This window comes from Pinus tabuliformis, chromosome 4_1 (genome assembly GCF_031772625.1).
Source record: "Pinus tabuliformis cultivar Carrire ecotype Pingquan chromosome 4_1, CPIR1, whole genome shotgun sequence".
Lineage (NCBI taxonomy): Eukaryota > Viridiplantae > Streptophyta > Pinopsida > Pinales > Pinaceae > Pinus > Pinus tabuliformis.
This window is the reverse complement of record NC_142303.1, coordinates 143,471,423-143,491,083: the sequence shown is the minus strand read 5'-3', so window position 1 is coordinate 143,491,083 and position 19,661 is coordinate 143,471,423. Positions and strand designations below refer to the sequence as shown.

Here is a 19,661-nt window from a genome sequence, read left to right as displayed (position 1 = left end):
TCTGACTGTTCATAAGCGGTCAATTCTTTTATATTTCTACAGGTCAACAGTTCGATCCGCATAAAATTATAATATGCAGTCAAGCGCGCTGTCGCGGCATTTGCCATTCATACTAAGCAACCGGCCGATCCAAATCTGGAACAAGGAAAGCAAAGGTTACATTTAGACTGAATGAATGAGAGAGGTGTAATACTTGCCATTACCTTCCTAAGCGAGGGGAAGAAATAAGAATAAGAGGCCTGGGCTGAGAGCAAGCAAAGAAAGATCTGCTACTAGTCTTGTATGGACCAGTAATAATATGACGGAGTAATTTATTTATTTTATTTAAAGAAAATGCTATTGATTCTGTTTCTAAGCTTATTGCTGCTCTTAAATTTTGATTGATTCTCAACAGTCTAACTCCGGCAAGAAGCTGCTCATCTTTCTCTCTTCCCATGGATTTTCACAATGGTACCAAAGGGGCTGGGCTTGAGGACGATGTTGATTCTGGACATGTACGCCTACAGCAGCTCGGCTACAAGCAAGAGCTTAAGCGTGATCTCTCGTACTATTATTTGCCTTCTCCAGCGCTTGAATCGCAATAATTTTCTACATAGAACTCTTCGACCTAAGGCTTTATTCCCAAGATCTGTAAAAATTGTTTTTTTCTCTAATGAATTTTAGCCTCAAAATTCTTGAAGGCAAGGCCGTATTTTATCTCTCAGAAATGTCAACATAGAATTGCTTCGAGCCAAGGGTTCATCTTAACATCTTTAAAGTTTTTCATTTCTTTCTTAATTCTTAAACTTTTCAATTGTCTCCCAATTTTTTTACAAGAAATAGTACATCGGAGGCTTTATCTCCAAAATGTTTGAAATTTTTATTTATTATAATTTTAAACCAAGAACTCTTCTAGCTAAGGCTTTCTGTACAAAATCTTTAAAGCGTTTAGTAATTTAATTCAAACAATTATTAAATTGCGGGTACGTTTTGGAATTGATGAAAGCGTTTGGATTTGTGTGTGCAGAGTACTGTCAAACTTTGCGTTTTCGTTTTCCATTATATCGATTTTAACTGGCGTAACGACTCTGTATAATATGGGGCTGACCTTCGGAGGTCCGGCGACTATGGTATATGGATGGTTCGTTGCTGGTTTTTTCTCTCTTCTTGTGGGACTCTCCATGGCTGAGATTTGCTCTTCGTATCCAACGTCCGGGGGTCTGTATTACTGGAGCGCTAAGCTGTCCGGTAAAGAATGGGGACCCTTCGCTTCATGGATGACAGGCTGGTGAGTCCTTGAAACGATGTGTAGTCTTATCATTATTTTAGTCCACGGTTTAATCATACAATGCATTTCTACACTTATGAATGAATGTGGCATTCTTTGCATCTTTAACAGTTAGGAAGAAGGTCCCATTCTTTGCATTTAGCCATTCTGCATAAATGTAGCTTACAACCCATTTTCTCTTTTAACGAATCATTTAAGGATTAGCCCAGGTAGTTGAATTGAACATCCATACACAGATATTTCTGTTCATAAGTATATGGAACCCTCAACCTTTAAATCTTTTATCCATGCACAGGTCTTTCCGCTGATAAGTTTAGGGAACTTCGCTGTTTTTATGCTATTTGTGGTTTTGTTTCTATAATTTCTTGAACATTTTACAGGCTGTCTTTTATTCATGTGTATGTCTTTCTTTCTGCTCTTAAATTTATGAAATTGGTAAGATGCTATTTAGATTGAGTGAAGATATAATTTCTTGATCATTTTACAGGCTGTCTTTTATTCATGTGTATGCCTTCCTTTTTACTCTTAAATTTATGAAATTGGTAGGATGCAATTTAGATTGTGAGTGAAGATGTAATGGTAAAATTAACAAAGTTGGCTCAGGTAAGTGTAATGAAATTCAGAGGGTGTATCCAATTTAAAAAGTGAGGAGTATTTTATTATTGAGTAAGCTTTACTTCTGATGAAAACTAAAGTCACAATGCATCTTGAGGAAGTCACACTGTATTTTGAGGTAGTTTGTGAAAGTGTGGTTTTATTTAGGGAAATTATATTAAATAGTACATAGATAAGTGGATGAAAGTCCATATTATGTTATTTTTAAAATTTCACTTGGCCTTGAATAGATTGTGAGTGGATGGATTGTTTAGGTACTCTTGATGTTAGGGTCATTGGTTTAAACCAATTAATGGGGTTAATAGTTAAGAAGACTTATTTCGGGATTTGAATCCAAAGAGAAGAGTATGTACATCTATAAACACTTTAGCATTTAATTGTTACAAGGAAGTAAGTCCTATGTCTAATAAATAAAGATCTAGTTTCATCCTCCATAAAAATCTAGATTATTATTATTGTTATTAATTATTAATCTTACTTCATAATTATATATATAATATCTCATCAAATAAAATAAAATATTCTTATTTAATTTTGTAGGATGTGTCATAAGATTTATGAGATTAATTTTATTTTAAAACGATATATTTAGGTGTGATATATTCATTTATGGGTTATTGTTGTATTTTAGGATAGAAATAACATTTAAGTACAACATAGTTTTTGTTTTAATGGAGTATATATATATATATATATATATATATATATATATATATATATAGATATAGATATATAAACAAGTCATCATTTTTTTAAACATAGTTTTTATTAAAAAGTGTTCATGTTTTTTTAATTTATTGATTTAATTATATAGTGTGTTTTTGTTTTGTTTTGTTTTGTTTTTTTCAAGCATAGTGTAGGGTGACTATGCACATTTATCATTATGTTTTAAGATTCTTTAATTTTCTTCATTCGTGGTATTTAGCAACTTTATTACCAAGTATTACATTATTAAGCTTTCTAATTTGATTATTCAATTATTTTCCATTTTTGGTATTTTGTAACCTTATTACCAAGCATTACATTATAAGTTTCTTAACTTTATTATTCAATGCTAATTGGTATCACATTTATAGATACTCTAACTATTTTTTATCTAACATTTGATCTTTGGATGATAGGCACTTGAGACTATGTTGGTTTTCCCAATTCCCAATTGAATTGTGCTTCCACACCATTGCACAAACATCAGTATCGATCATGTAGTCTTCCTTGTCATTTCCACATTGTTAAATTACCTTGTCAATTCTAGCTTGAAAACCCTAGTGTGTAAATAGCTTAGAATGACCAAAGGAAACTTCGCAATATTAGAGCCTTATATTTATTTTAGTTCTTTGAAAACTCAAACATTCCAATAACATTTTTTCACTTCCTACTAATGTATGTACCTTGTGGGTCAACATGAGGTCACATAATGATCAGGTGCTCAAAATTATGCTCAAAAATCAAAGTTTTCATAATAGTGTGGAACTTGAACAATCGCGTAGTGCTTGTCATCCTGAATCTGGCGCAACTCGTTTCATGTGAAACAGACACAATATGCTCCAAAAAACGCGATCTGTTCACTTTGTCAAACAAATAAACAAATGGCAGAGGAAATAACATGGCAAAGTCTTTAGAAAATGGGTAAGTGCCAAGTAGCAGGCTACCATTGGCCCCGCATTTCGCAGATCGCAGAAGGAAAAGGTCCGCGGTTAAGGAAATCGGCCCCTAACACTACCGAGTTGCGATTTGTGATATCGCAATCGCATATCACACGTAGGTCAGTGGTAAAGAATTGGCCCCAGAGAAAATCCGAAATAAGATGCGATAAATCACAATCCCACATCGCATGGATCATGTGCGTTTACAGAATCAACCCTGGCAGGGTCAAGTTGCGATTGTGATTTCACAATCACATATCGCACAGCACAACGACCCATTATGTAGAATCACCCCTGCTCCTACCCGATTGCGATTTGCGATGGAACTATAGGTGCCGATAGTTTATGGATGCCACGTTTCCTCTAATGGTAGGCTAAAAATTTGGTTGGCAAGACAGGTCGGAGGCCAGGGCCGAACCGTGACCTCCCATACAACATCGCCAAGGTTTACTGTTGAGCCCGCAGCGTGTAACTTAACAAACTATGGTCGCGGAATATATTTTAAATTATGTTAACCGTCAAGTTGGGGGAAGACTGCTAGCATAACCGCTGACATCCCTCCCATGTGAAAAATTCATCTGCATCCCGCAGCAGTTATGTTGTTGCCATGGTAACCCCACCGCCAACCACTAATCCAAACACCTATGTGACCACCTTATCTGCAAGCCATGACAATTTTTTTTATAACCGTCGGCGGGGTTATGGGCGGAATTAGACATCCTATAATTTCGCTCACCCTGCGGCGAAATCTTCACCCAGTTAATGCATTTTGGGGCGAAATTGGAGGATCATGCCAGATTTGGAGCAATTTGTGGAGCGAATAGTGGGCTAAATAGGAGAGGTCATAACTTCTTTAGTTTTCGACCAAATTGGATGTAAAAAGAGACTAGATAGCCTTTTTTGGACATTTTGGACTCATTGGAGTAGGTTTCAGAAGCATTTGAGCATTGTAAATACATATTTTTAGACTTTTGAGCATAATAGAGAGGCCCAAGCCATTGTAAGCTGGACCAAGGAGACGTAGCCCAAGAGGAGTGAACTCTTTTATCGTGTTCCTGTTGTAATGTGTTTTTTATGATGTTTTGTACATGTTTATGTTGTTGTTTAGTCTCTTATTTATGTTAAATGTCTCATAAAAATAACATAAAAACTCATTATTTCACTAGCAAAAATTCATGAATCCTTAAGCACAATGAAAGCATTTTGTTTCTAATCTGAGGAGGATCTTAGCATAACAATATAATATTCTAAATCAGATCATTTTTGGTACCAGAGGCTTTAGGTTTGCTTTGTGAATGAAGGATTTAACTTTTTTCAAGTTTATGTCATGCTTACAAGGTTAAAACTCAAAAAGAGGAGAAGGGAAGTTGATTGGGAGCCTTGAAGTTGGGTCAAGGGGAAGGAGGACAAAGTTTCCACAATCTCCAACACCAATTCATCCTCGAGTTATAGTTGAGACACCAGAGATCATGTCTCATGAAGGAGAACCTACAAACATGGAAGAAGATGAGAATACCTTCAGAAAGGCTTTCTTTGACATGATAGAGATGGTGAAGGTCCTCTGTGAAGAGAGGAATACCAGGTTGCAAGGGGAAGTTCCAAACCTCCCAAAGGAGAAGGCTCTTCAAGAGGAGTTAATGGAAACATAGGTAATGGAAATGGAGACAAACCTCCACCCTCTTCTTCATCTTCTTCTTCACAAGCATATTCACCCTCTTCCACTAACACAACCCTTACTCATACTCATCATCATACTTCAAAAGGAATTGGTAAATCACCTTTTTTAAAACTTAATGTTAAATTTGAGTTACTCATGTATAATGGTGAAGTGAATGCTATGAAGATTGATAATTGGATTCGTTAGTTGGAGGTCTATCGCAGGATTAAAAAACTTCAAGAGGATGGCATAAAGATTCAATTAGCTTCCATGAGAATGGAGGGTGCAACACTAGTATGGTGGGAATCAAAGACCCAAGAGGAGATTAAAAAACATGGTAAGATCTCAATTTCTTGGATTGATTTCATCGCTGCAATCAAAAGACAATTCTACCATCTAGTTTATATGTAGAAATCCATCATGAATTGGTAGAACTTTAAACAACTTAAAGGTCAAAATGTGCAAGATTACACCCAAGAATTCAGAAAAAGGTCTTTGATGTTAAGTGTAGATTTTCAATCACGGGACACATTGTTGAAGTACATAGGGGGTTTACATAGTTACTTTAGGCATACTATCTTAATGTTTAATCCCAATAATCTAGATGATGTGTGTGTGCAAGCCACCCATCTTGAGGCAAGAGGGAAAACACTCCTGAAGAAGGTAGTAAAAATCAATTTAAGGGTAAAGAGAAAGAAAAGGGTTTCAAGGGAAAGAAAAATGCATCCATTAAAAAGGAAGGAGAGAAAAAAAATATGTAAGAATTATTCTAGAGAGGGTCACAATGAAGCTCATTGTTGGAAGCTTCATCCCGAAATGAAACTAAAGAAATTCAACAACAAAGGAAAAGAAAAGACAGTTGTCTCATTCAAGAGGATTTGGAATCCAATTTGGGTGATGAAACTAAAATTACAGCCATGGGTATAAAAGGAAAAGAATCTATTGCTAACACTAGTATATCAAATTGTCACACTAGCACTCCAAATGAAGAAACAAGGATTGAATTATTTCATGTGAGGGTAATCTCAAAACATACAAAAATCGACACACTTTTTGATAGTGGGTCTCAAGCTAATTTGATATTTGATGACTTAGTCAAGAAACTTAATATTGAAACTATTTTACATCCCAAGCCATATCCATTGGGTCAGATATGCAAGGACACAAACTTACAGGTTACAAGAAAATGTATTCTTCGATTTGTAGTCACAGGAAACTTCTTTGACGAAGTTGAATTAGATGTTATACCACTTGATATATTAGGAATTGTTTTGGGTAGTCCTTACCTTTATGATAGAAAAGCAATCTTCTATCGTCATGAAAACAAGTACCACTTGTTCAAGGATGGTGTGGAGTATATTGTGAGAGCTCATCACAAGAAACTAAATCTTTCATTAGTTAATGCAGGGCAAATGAAAAGACTAGTGAATTCAAGCAAGAATTTAGTGCTTCTTATGATCAAACCCAATGTTAATATTGATTATGAAGTGTTTTATGGTTGTAATTCAAAATTCAAAATTGATTCGGTTGATGTAGTTAACCATGATGATGAGGTGTTTCAGAAAGCAAAAAGATTTCCTTACAACAGGAGAATCAAACATGAAATACCATTGCAACAAAAGTGTCTTCTTCCTAACATTGACATGCACAGGATGTTAAGAATGGAAAGTGCAGAAATAACAAAACAAATCCAAGGATTGCTGAATAAAATGATCATTCACCTTCTCCTTTACCATGTGGTGAACCCCTTGTTTTGATGCCTGTTGACGAGGTAAATCCCCTCTGTGGACAGAGGCGATCCCCACTAGCCCAAAATGGGTCTAGCAACAATCAAACAATGCTAACACGCAAGTTCCTAATTACAAATTAAAGGTAAATGATGAGAGCCTACTTGGATTCCAACGCGAGTGTTGTAGAAGAGTCGACACTCCCGTTCCTTTGCTCCAGCCGGTCACGGTCCTCACGATCTTCGTGAATGGACACCTGCACATGCAAAGAACGACGGAAATACAAGCATAAAATCCAATAGATGCAATTATATATCGGTCAGAAAAGATATAACTCAAACATCATTACAATGAATAACAAGAGTGGAACCATAATGATAGTCATCTATTATTGATAAACAACAAAGAAGAATACAACCATAGTTCTGACGTCAAATCCTCCTTTGGCTGGGTGATCAGCTACATATGCCTTGCAAAGCTTGTCGGGATTGGGAACAAGCCTCTCTCTCTTTGATTATGAATGCAAAGAATACTCTTACAGCAATCTCTTAGACTTCTGAAAGTATAATTCTCCCTATGTTCGAACTAGCTTGTCAAAGGCAACAAAACAAGCTTTTATAGATGGAGGAGAAGGAGATAAGATCAATCATGCCATCTATGGGATTGGGTTTATCCTCAAAAAGCTATTATGGATAGAGGAAAGGGAGATAAGATTAATCACGGCATCCATGGGATTGGCATTATCCTTAAAAAGCTTCATGAGTCGAAAGGAAAGAACCTTCGCGCGTGCGTTTGTTGAAAAGCTTTCCCAAACTCGGCTGGCGCGAGTATATCTCTGAGACAGAGCGCCAACTGGCGCGTCCTCTTTGGAGGATTTCCCCTATTGGCGCGAGTAGTACACTGTGGATCCGCGCTAATGGAAAAAGGGAACTTTTTAAGGATATTATGCAGGAGATGTCTTCAGGGCATATGAAGTCCATACTTAGAGGGATATGATGCAAGTGTTTTCAAGTTATGTCACTTCTCACAGGTCTCAGAATGAGTCCTCCAAAGTGCGGGAGAGGGGTGACAGGGATGGTGACAAATGGTGACAAATTACTGCGTAACAGATGCCCCCTAAAGCATGAGGCCCGAGAGAGAGAGGGGTGAAATGCTTTACAAGAACACATGCAACTGAAAATGTTGCCGCCGGAGAATCTGCATAGAGAGGTACAACTGATATCTCAAGTACATGATATATGTGGTATGGGCGCAGCCATCCATAACAGAGTACATAATAATCTCGATCCAATGTATGGGCGCAGCCATCCGGTGAGGATCAATGAATAGACTCAGGCATGGTCGCAGCCATCCAGTGAATGAGTCATGTAATAATCACAATAATCCACAAAATCGCAGCCTGGATTCTAACAGACAAAATCCAGGGTCTTGCGCTCCATCTCGACCCGAACAAAAGTACAAGTTCAAGCATGCGAATACATGAGTTGAAGTCGAACATGCATGAACATCGTCTGATTACCAGTCAATAATGAAAACTGTTAACAGACGTGAGAGGTACCACCAATAATGACAATGGCCCTCAAGGTACTATAGGTACAATCTACGGCGTGCGAATCAGTGAGCTGGCGTCGAACACCCGTAGAATCATTCGATCGGAGGCCAATGATGAAAACCTCACGTCGAACACGAAGAACCTGCCATTGAGGCATGCAGGCTCCAAGGCACCGGAAGGGAGTCTCTAGATCAGCTTCCTGGATAATGAGCTGAAGTCGACAGGAAGTGACCTTGATCGAAGGTGGGCCATAGTGTTTCCCACATCATCGACACGAGACAGAGGAAGAATGTTGTGGTGAATCAGAATTATGCGAGCTATCAGAGGGAGGTTGTTATTCTGCAGAGGTCAACTTCTCTTGAACATATCGGCGGCACGACAGTGGACTTGGCAGTATTTGACATCAATGGATCAAAGGTCATGGTGACGAGGCAATGAGCAAATGAGAGGTCAAACAGGATCACCCAAATCCACGGAGGCAAGTGAAAAACGAGATGAGATGTCCCCACCCAGACACGAAAGCAGACAAGTGCCATGTTCAAGAGCGACATACTGCCGACACGACAATAATTATGGTTCCATTTTCCCCCACCATTTCTGGCGAGTACCCCAGTTATTTTTATTAACAAGCTTGACGGGGATAACATATGCTTGTAAAGCGTCATCTCGACGGACTCCAATGTCATCAAGTTTTAACGAGTCTGACAGAGGAAGAACTCAACGTCTTTGCATGTTTAGAGAGTCTGAAAAAATAGCAAAAAAGAAAACTCCAAGGGTGTCCTTTTTCGTAAAGTTGTGTCTCTCGAGCCCGAAAAAGTATAAAACAATGCTCGAAAGAACCGCTCGACCATTATGATCGAGGAGTACTTTTCATGAGTAGTGATTTCGACCTGAAAAAGTAAAAAAGCGATCGAAGCCACGTCGCTTCGTAACCGTTAACGAGCCTGAAACGACAAGGGCCCGACAATCTTTTCATTTTTACACGGTCGGAAAAGAGTTTAAAGACGACCACCTCTTATTTACGTTTAACGAGTCAAGAGGGAAAACTCGGCGATCTTTTCACATTTAGACGGTCAGAAAAGAGCTGAAAGTAGACCTCCATTTTTTATTCTCTTTAACGAGTTAAAAAGGAAAAAAATACTCGGCAATCTTTTCATATTCTACAAGTCAGAAAAGAGCTAAAAGTAGACTCGTCCTAGAGGAACGAGTGGTATGAAGGGTAGCAACTGGTTCCGGCAATGGTGGAACTGCTCAAAACATATAATGGTCAAGAGGCTAGCTAATAAAACCACTCATCACTGCGGTTCCTCAGGAAAGGATAAACAACCAAGTGAAAGCATATGATCAGCCAAAGAGATGGTAGCAATGGAATGAAACAACCAAGGCTCATCTAACAGAATTTAGCGAAATAACGGCAATCACGAGATGTAAAATGGGTATGGGTTCATTTTTACACAAGCTTGAACCATGGAGAACTCTGCTTGGATTCGGGTATGGTTTCATTTTTACACAAGCTTGAACCATGGATAACTCTGCTTGGATTCGGTTTCATGTTTACACAAGCTTGAAACGAAAAACTATGCTTGTTATAAGTTCGCATGCCCCCAGGATAATAACGCAAAATGAGGTACATTCCCCCCAAGCTTCATTGCATTCAACAAAGTGGATGGAATGAAGGTTCACTCTCGAGATCTATGAAAGACTCGACTTGTATTTTACGAGATCTTAATCAAAGACTCGATTTGGAAAGGAGGAGATGTTTCATTTTTTAATGAGGTTGACCTAGGAAAAGAACTATCCTCATAACCCTTGTTTCATTTTTTAACGAGCTTGACACAAGACAAGGAACTGTGCTCCACCCGAACTTCATCATAATGAACAGGAAGTCGGGGCTTCCAAGAGTGCCTCTCCGGGTGGAAGGACCACATCTCGGAAGTCAGGGCCCAATGCCCCCAGGACACTATGCACGACGGCGGCATCACTGGATCTAGGCATGGGATAAGTGGCCACGTAGTTGATCTGTGGTGGGGCAGATGCAACTGGTGGATGAAAACCAGGAGGGGATGACGACTGCGCAGGAGGCACCCGGGGACGAACGAACGATAATTGATCTATAGTCACTATCCTTCCATCGTGTGGAAAGCAAACCACACGGAAAAGTGAAGAGACCAGGGCCCCCATGGCATAAACATAGTCATAGCTAAGGAGAAGACTGAAATCTAAAGCACCTTGGGTAACCGATACGTCTATATAGACGGTTTTGCCTCACAAAGTAATAGGGAACTTTGGAAGGATCCCTAATAGTTGACTAGTTCCTCCGTCGAAAGCCGTCAGATTCGGTGCGACTGGCACAAGCTGTGGGGAACCCAAAGCTTGCCAAGTAGTGGCAGGTATAAGACTGACAGATGCACCCTCATCTAAAACAGTGCCAGGTATCGCCTTATTATAGGCGTGTACCGTGACCCAGAAAGGCACATGGGATGGAAGGCGGGAGGTGGTCAAACGACTCCAGTCGAAGGAAACGACTAAACTACTTGGTGGGGGAATTGTATGATTGCCCCCCTGCTCTAAAAGAACCGAAGTAGGACTCTCGGGAGCAGCTGGGATAGGAGAGTCATTTCCGAACTCAGGAGAATCTGAGGAGACGAGAAGAACATGGGAATGATGCTCTTCCGAAACAGAGTGGTCGACGGGTGGTGAACTCGAGTCGACACTCTTTCCGACCAATGGTTGGTCTGGAACAGGCTTGGCACAGCCAGGTTCAGGAAGAGGGGCCTGGACACGAGAAGAATTTGAATCAATCTCTTTGTCAACAGGGGGACGATCTGCGGCTGCAGAAAGACGTTGATAGCCAATGGGTAGTTGGGGTGAAGGAGCTGTAAGACTTTCCAAGACAACAGAGGCTTTATCCATGAGCGGACAAAGGTGAAGGGGATGATTGCCTTCACAAAGTCTACAAGGGATTCGAATCTTCCCTTTTCCCTTACCATTTCCAGCTAATAGAGTAGCATCGCCGTGAGCTTCAGAGGATGATGAGGGGCGGGCCGGATCGTGAGACCATACTTCTAAGACCCTGGGAATGCCAGGACAATCGCGAAGAAGGTGGTCATCCTTGCACAATCTACAAGGAAACTTGACCTTCCGCGGAGGAGCAGAAGGTGGCCCGACTTGAGGTGGACTCGGAGGAGTAGCAGCACTTTTAGCCTCTCCCTTAGGAGACTTCTTCTTCTTCGTCTTCTTCTTCTTCTTCTTAGCCACCTGGTTACTCGAATCGAGACTTTCACCAGGCGAAGTAGAAGATGAGGACGTAGAAGCAGGCGAAGAAGGGGAGAGGTCCACCTTAGAATCAACATGATGTTGTTCAGGTGGAGGGACTGATTGACCAGAAGTTGAGACGGCAGGGACCAAAGAGGTTGAGAACAACCAAACAGGCAACCCAACAGTTAACCCTGGGAGGGACAACGTTGCCATGTAAGGAGCACCAACATTCCCAAAAGGAGCGAAATGACCAGGGTTTCCGTCAGAGGGGATCCCTGGGTTGGTGAACCCCGGAAAAGTTGCCATCGAAAAAGAAACCTACTCAAGCTAACGCAAACAAGATCTAACCGGGTAAATGTGAATCGTGGCCGAATAAATTTTAAGACAAAGGAACCAAACTTGACCTTTTCACTTTTTAAGAGTCGAGAAAAGGACAAAAAGATGACTCTAGTCTCCTTCGAATGTTTAATGAGCCCGAAGTGAAAAAATGCTCAGCCGAGCCTTTTCTTTTAGGGAGTCTGAAAAGGATCAAAAGTGACTACTCTGGAGAACTAGGCAAAGGGTTTACCAAACAATCCGTAAAACTGCATATACACCTTGGCAATCATATGAAAACCAAGGACTTTCCGTACGACAGTCAATCTTCCCGAATGCTGTGTTCGATGCGTTACGGCTTGTAAGGCGGCAGACACGGCTTCCTGTGGATAAAGGATGATAACCTAGTGGGGTCTCCCCATATACTCGACGGTACGTGGGAGCACAAATCCGTGCTAGAACACTATTGAGTCACAAAAGGAGGAATCGCGCAACCTTGATGTGAAACAATAGTGACTAGGTTTAACAATGCCGGAACACGTCTCTAGCCTAGACCTCTAGATGTATGCGTTAAGTCCCAATGCATTTTTAGATTCATTCAGTTCATTTTACGGTTGATCTTTGATTAGGTTTCAGTTTCCAGGTCCTACCGTATGTAATCTCTCACAATTTCCTAAATGCAAGCTATATGCCAAAATATATCATTTCATTCGATGAACGCTAGCTACGAGAGAGTTGAGATCTTTCAATCAAACAAAATGATCATAAAACAATCAACAATGACTCTAATGCAGCTAATGGCAATAAACGAAACTTTTCTTTAAAGTCACTAATCACTAATAACAATGAAAAGCTCTAATTTCCATTAACTACTGCAACGCAAAAGAGATTGTTCGTTTTCTTTTCGATGGCAAAATGCACTAAACAAATTTTGAGAGATAATAACAAAGAGTAAAAAAGACAAATTTCACTCAATGAAAACACAATCAAGTCCTTGAAACACCAAGACAATCTTTCAAACCAAGAAAAATCACAAAGACCTCAATGAGCTATGTAATCTAAGCCCAAACGAAGCCAAGCGAAATCCAAATGAAAAAGAGGTAAATTGCTCGAAGAACACAATAAAAAGTTTTGACAACCACTAGACAAGTGCAAAAAGTAGCCAAGAAGTCGACTGGACAATCAAAGAACCAAAAACTCCTACAGAAGGCTCGATGCACAAAGCCACTAGATGCCCTAGGGCTAGAATGTGAAATCGATGGAAAGAGGAAAACACCCAAAGGATGAAGGTCAAAACCAGTCAAACAAAGCCCTGACACACTCCAGTAGTTGAAAAAGATGTGACAAGACAGAAATCCAAGCTCAGAAGGCTTCCAAACAAGCAAACTGGAAAAGTTGACAGGCCTGGCGCGACTGTCAGGCTGTAACTCGCACTTTTAAGGGATTGGAGCGAGTTGTTTTTGTGCAACATGAGCCCACTGGCGCGACTGTCAGGCAAAAAATCGCGCTAATCAAGTTTGCTAGCTTAAAAATAAAAACAAGCAGTCCAAGGCTTGATCAAAAGTATCCAGATAGACCAGGCAGCAAGAGACAACTAAAAGTTCAACCCATAAAGCTTATCTAAGCAAGCAAAGCAAGAGAAAACCAAAGGGCAAGACAAACTCCAAGTTGTCCGTCCAAAGTTTACGTTTCGAAGGCTATCTGGCCGTACTTCAAGCTCCGTCCAAAGTTTACAAATCAAACAACAAATAAAATTCCCCAGCGGAGTCGCCAAATTGTTGGCGAGGTAAATCCCCTCTGCAGACAGAGGCGATCCCCACTAGCCCAGATCGGGTCTAGCAACAATCAAACAATGCTAACACGCAGGTTCCTAATTACAAATTAAAGGTAAATGATGAGAGCCTACTTGGATTCCAACGCGAGTGTTGTAGAAGAGTCGACATTGTCGTTCCTTTGCTCCGGCCGGTCACGGTCCTCACGATCTTCGTGAATGGACACCTGCACATGCAAAGAACGACACAAATACAAGCATAAAATCCAATAGATGCAATTATATATCGGTCAGAAAAGATATAACTCAAACATCATTACAATGAACAACAAGAGTGGAACCATAATGATAGTCATCTATTATTGATAAACAACAAAGAAGAATACAACCATAGTTCTGACGTCAAATCCTCCTTTGGCTGGGTGATCAGCTACATATGCCTTGCAAAGCTTGTCGGGATTGGGAACAAGCCTCTCTCTCTTTGATTATGAATGCAAAGAAGACTCTTACAGCAATCTCTTAGACTTCTGAAAGTATAATTCTCCCTATGTTCGAACTAGCTTGTCAAAGGCAACGGAACAAGCTTTTATAGATGGAGGAGAAGGAGATAAGATCAATCACACCATCTATGGGATTGGGTTTATCCTCAAAAAGCTATTATGGATAGAGGAAAGGGAGATAAGATTAATCACGACATCCATGGGATTGGCATTATCCTTAAAAAGCTTCATGAGTCGAAAGGAAAGAACCTTCGCGCGTGCGTTTGTTAAAAAGCTTTCCCAAACTCGGTTGGCACGAGTATATCTCTGAGACAGAGCGCCAACTGGCGCGTCCTCTTTGGAGGATTTCCCCTATTGGCGCGAGTAGTACACTGTGGATCCGTGCTAATGGAAAAAGGGAACTTTTTAAGGATATTCTGCAGGAGATGTCTTCAGGGCATATGAAGTCCATACTTAGAGGGATATGATGTAAGTGTTTTCAAGTTATGTCACTTCTCACAGGTGTCGGAATGAGTCCTCCAAAGTGCGGGAGAGGGGTGACAGGGACGGTGAAAAATGGTGACAAATTACTGTGTAACAATGCCCAAGAAGAATGGTAAGCATTTAATTGAATGGGATTCAAAAAATGGTTTTCATCAAAGTAGAGTTGTTGAAGGAGACATATGGAAGATGACATTCAAATCCAAGCAAGTGTTTTTTGAATGGCTTGTTATGATTTTCAAACTTTGCCATGCTCCTACTACTTTCATGCATATGAAGCAAGATGTATTGCAACCATTTCTAGACATGATAGTCTACTTGGATGACATTTTCATTTTCAGAAAATTTCATTATGAACATGTCATGTATGAGAAATAAATACTTGATGTCTTATGTCAAGAACATTTGTTATTGAAGATGTCTAAGTATATGTTCGATAAAACTTCTTTGATGTACTTGGGGCATGATATTGGAGAAGATGAGTTGAAATTATACTTCTCCAAGATTGATGCCATTATGGATTGGTCAATGCTCAAGATAGTCATTTGGATAAGAGGTTTTTTGGGAGCAACCCAATGTTGGAGGAAAGATTTTGTTAAATTTTCTTCTATTGTAGCTCATTTGCATTCTTTGGTAGTTGTGCAAAAGGTCTTCCAGTGGGGAAGCAAACAACAAGAGGCATTTGATGCTTTAAGACAAAAGATTAGTTCATCCTTTATACTTGTTCTTCTAAACTTGAAAAATTCATTTGAGTTTCAGGTTGATGTATTGGGTATGTCATGGGCACAGTCATTATGTAATATGGTAAGTCCATTTCATTTTATTCAGAAATTTTCAATGGTGCGGTGTTTAAGTTGTAGCGACAAGGGAAATTGCATTGGATGGGTTTTCTTCTACCATTCCACTTGTTCAAAAGGTATAAGAAAGGTATAAGTGACAAGTTTGTTGATGTACTTTATAGGCCTATAGTTTGTTTAATTACTATCCTCAAGCATAATTTTGTTTTACATGAAAGTTATGTTCAAAAAAATACATACTTTCAAGATGTATATTCAAGCTTGAGTCAAAGGAATCAAGTAGAGGAATTTGATTACCATTTGCATCATAATGTATTGTATCATCTTGGTAAGAAGGATGTTGCTATTGATAGTAACATGGACAAAGCCAAATGGATAGAGGTTGGAAAGGTGAGGGAATTGTACCCTCACATGCTAGAAAACCGAAAGTGATCTTTTGGGGTCCAAAAGGCTTCTAGTGGGGAGGACTGATCAGGTGCTCAAAATCATGCTCAAAAATCGAAGTTGTCAGAATGGTACAGAACATGAACGACTGCATAGTGCTCATCATCCTGAATCCGGCGCAACTCGTTTCGCATGAAACAGGCACCGTATGCTCCTAGAAATGCGATCTGCTCACTTTGTCAAATAGTAAAAAAATGATAGATGAAATGACATGGCAGAGTCTTCAGCGAATGAGGAAGCGCCAAGTGGCAGGTTGTCATTGGTCCTGCATTTCACAGCTCACAGAAGGAAGGGGTCCACGGTTAAGGAAATCGGCCCCTAGCACTACTGGGTTGCGATTTGCGATATTGCAATCGCATATCGCACACGGGTTGGCGGTAAAGAATCAGCCCCAGAGAAAAGACAAAGTGCGATGCGAAAAATCACAATCACACATCACATGGATCAAGTGCGTTTACAAAATTAGCCCCGGTAGAGTCAAGTTGCGATTGCGATATCACACAACACAACGGCTCGTTATGGAGAATCTCCCCTGCTCCAGACAATTGCGATTTGTGATGGAACTATTGGCACCAGATAGTTTATGGTCACCATGTGTCCTCCTAATGGTAGGCTAAAAATTTGGTTGGCAAGACAGGTCAAAGGCCAGGGTCGAACCCATGACCTCCCATACAACAGCGCCAATTTTTACCGTTGAGCCGATAGCATGTGACTTAACAAACTATGGTCGTGGATTATATTTTAAATTATGTTGAGCGTCAGGTTGGGGGGATACCACCAGCATAACCGTCGGCGGACCTCCCATGTGAACACCTCGTCCGTAACCCGCAATAGTTATGTTTCTGCCATGGTAACTACACCACCAAATGTTAGTCCAAACACCTATGTGACCACCTTATCTGCAGGTCGTGACATTTTTTTAATAACCATTGGCGGGGTTATGGGTAGAATTATCCATCCTACAATTTTGCTGCCATGCAGTGAAATCTTTGCCCAATTAGTGCTTTTTGGGGCGAAATTGGAGGATCATGCCAGATTTGGAGCAATTTGTGGAGCGAATAGTGGGCTAACTAGGAGAGGTCATAACTTCTTCAGTTTTCGACCAAATTGGATGCAAAAAGAGGCTAGGTAGCCATTTTTGGACATTTTGGACTCATTGGAGCAGGTTTCAGAAGCATTTGAGCATTGTAAACACATATTTTTACACTTTTGAGCATAATAGAGAGGCCCAAGCCATTGGAAGTTGGACCAAGGAGACGTAACCCAGGAGGGGTGAACTCCTTTATCATGTTCTTGTTGTAATGTGTTTTTGATGATGTTATGTAAATGTTTATATTGTTGTTCAGTCTCTTATTTATGTTAAATTGCTCATAAAATTAACATAAAAACTCATCATTTCACTTGCAAAAATTTATGAATCCTTAAACACAATGAAAGCATTTTGTTTCTAATCTGAGAAGGATCTTAGCACAACAATCTAACATTCTAAATCAGATCACATAGCTTGCTACATAATGCGTATTCACGACTATTTACAATTTTAAAACCTATGTAGAATCTCTTGAGGACCCTGTATTAATAACACAATTTCAAGCAAAGAAGAGGGAAAACAAAAATACAACAAAAGCCTTACAATTGAAGATTGCAACCTAGAATAGATCTCCTTGTTGAAGCTCCCCAAAGTCTACCCAAGACATCCTCGATTCCATCTCCAATGGTCTAGGAAATTTCTCCAATAAACACCAAATTGCAAGTGAATGGGTCTCTTCCTTTTATAGTATTTCCTTGTAACTTGATCCCTTGATTAAAACTCTCTATAAGCACCTAGGGAACTCTCTTAAAGATTTTTTTTTTTTAGATGCCTTAGATGCCTCTTCCTTGAGTGGTCACTTAAACAATGACTCATTATATGAAAATATCATTTTAAATATACTCTAAACATTCCAACTTGAGCACTTCACTTCTTAATGGTTTTTAACTTCTATGAAAATATTATTTGAAAGGTATTCTAGGACCTTCTAGCTTGAGAACTTTACTAAATTATGAATTTCCTTTGACACTTGTGTCATTCTAGACACTTCCATGCTTCCTTAATAATAGAGTTATTCACTAAAAAGGAATTTTAGAGATTCCTTCTAGAGTCTTCCAATCAAGGTGCTCCTCCAATGGTGATGAATATGCCTTCTAAACACTTTTAATCTAGGTGGTCCCTTCCAAGTGCAATTTATGATATTCTAGAGACTCTTTATCTGTAGTAAATCGTTCTAGATGAAGTGTTCTTCTATAACTTAAACAATGATTTGTAATCGACTCTTCTAGACTATCTATGCAAATCTCTTCTCCTTGACCATGTCAAACCCTTTGTAAAGTGTGCAAGAATGAGGCTTTACCTTGGGCGGTCGCATCAAAATGCATAAATGTGTATATCCATAGAGAAATCATCCATCCAAAATTAAAGGTACCATCCCCCAACTTTAGCTCTCAAGACCTTATGCACATTTTGATGGTAATAAGGTAGAATGTTATAGTGTAATGTTCTACATCCTTTATAGGTGTCCTCACAAGGTACTAAAGGATAAGACATGAAAAAAAATCTTGAACCCTCTGGTTTGAAAAGTGTGATTGTTGGTTATATAGTAAGTGTTATAAAGTTTATAGAGTCTACATTTTTTCATAACAAAAGATAGTACTGAGTGAAGACATGAAGTTGGATGAGGAGGCGTGGTCCTCAAGGTTGTAGGAGCCTGTAGGACAAGTTGAGGAGAAACACTTCTTCTCCCAAATGTCAATTTGAAAAATTTAAATTTCATAATCAAATCAACAAGGTATACCTAATAGCTATGATGAGACTTTTGCTTTGGTTGTTAGGTATACCTCCATTAGATTTGTCATGTCTTTAGCATTAGTTTTTGGTTGGTCTCTCTATCATATGTATGTCATTAAAACTACATTTTTAATGAATTTATTAAGGAGGAGATTTACTTAAATTAGCTTAGAGGTTTTGAGGTGCATGTGCATGAAATCCATGTATTTAGCCTAAGCAAGCACCACATGCTTTGTACCTAAGAATTAATGACTACTTCATAGGTTTTTCATTCACAAAAGTTAGCACATCGCCTAATATTTATTATTTGTTCGATATATGATCTATATGTTTTGGCCATGAATGTAGATGACTTAATACTATAAGAAGTTTTGAGAAGCTCACAATATGATCTAAGATAGAGTTGGCACACGAGTTCAACATGGAAGAAAATGGTCTTACGCACTATTTCTTGGGTATGGGCATTTAGTAGAGTCCAAATAAAGTGCATTAGGGGATTTTTAAGATCTAAATGGACCTCAAAACAAATAATGTACTATCAAAATCTACTTTATAAAAACCAGTTAGAATTTAGAAGATGACATCATCCCCTTGGGATGACTTGGCATTGTTTGAGTTAAAAAATTGAGTTGTCACTTACTAAATGGTATATAAAAACCTAAAATTAACCATGGTAATATTAATACTGTCCTTTCTTGTTTTTTTAAATAATATTAATGTCCTCTCATTCTTTTTAGTAAAAACAATAATTGTACTTTTACAAGATATCTATATATATTTACTTTTCTCAGGTTTGAATTTTATTATTATT

General features: G+C 39.2%; 1 protein-coding gene across 2 annotated transcripts in view; it reads left to right on the top strand.

Moving 5' to 3' along the window:
- The window catches only part of LOC149174612 (amino-acid permease BAT1 homolog), a 360,103-nt gene continuing 340,442 nt past the window's right edge, over positions 1-19,661 (top strand). Inside the window, exons 1-3 of one of the 2 annotated variants that reach the window (XM_089422640.1) lie at positions 1-280; positions 395-544; positions 1,007-1,267. In XM_089422640.1, coding sequence (XP_089278766.1) covers positions 435-544; positions 1,007-1,267 — 371 coding nt within the window. In that variant the 5' untranslated portion in view covers positions 1-280; positions 395-434. The remainder of the gene's footprint in view (positions 281-394; positions 545-1,006; positions 1,268-19,661) is intronic. The other variant, XM_089422639.1, reaches the window with a different exon arrangement.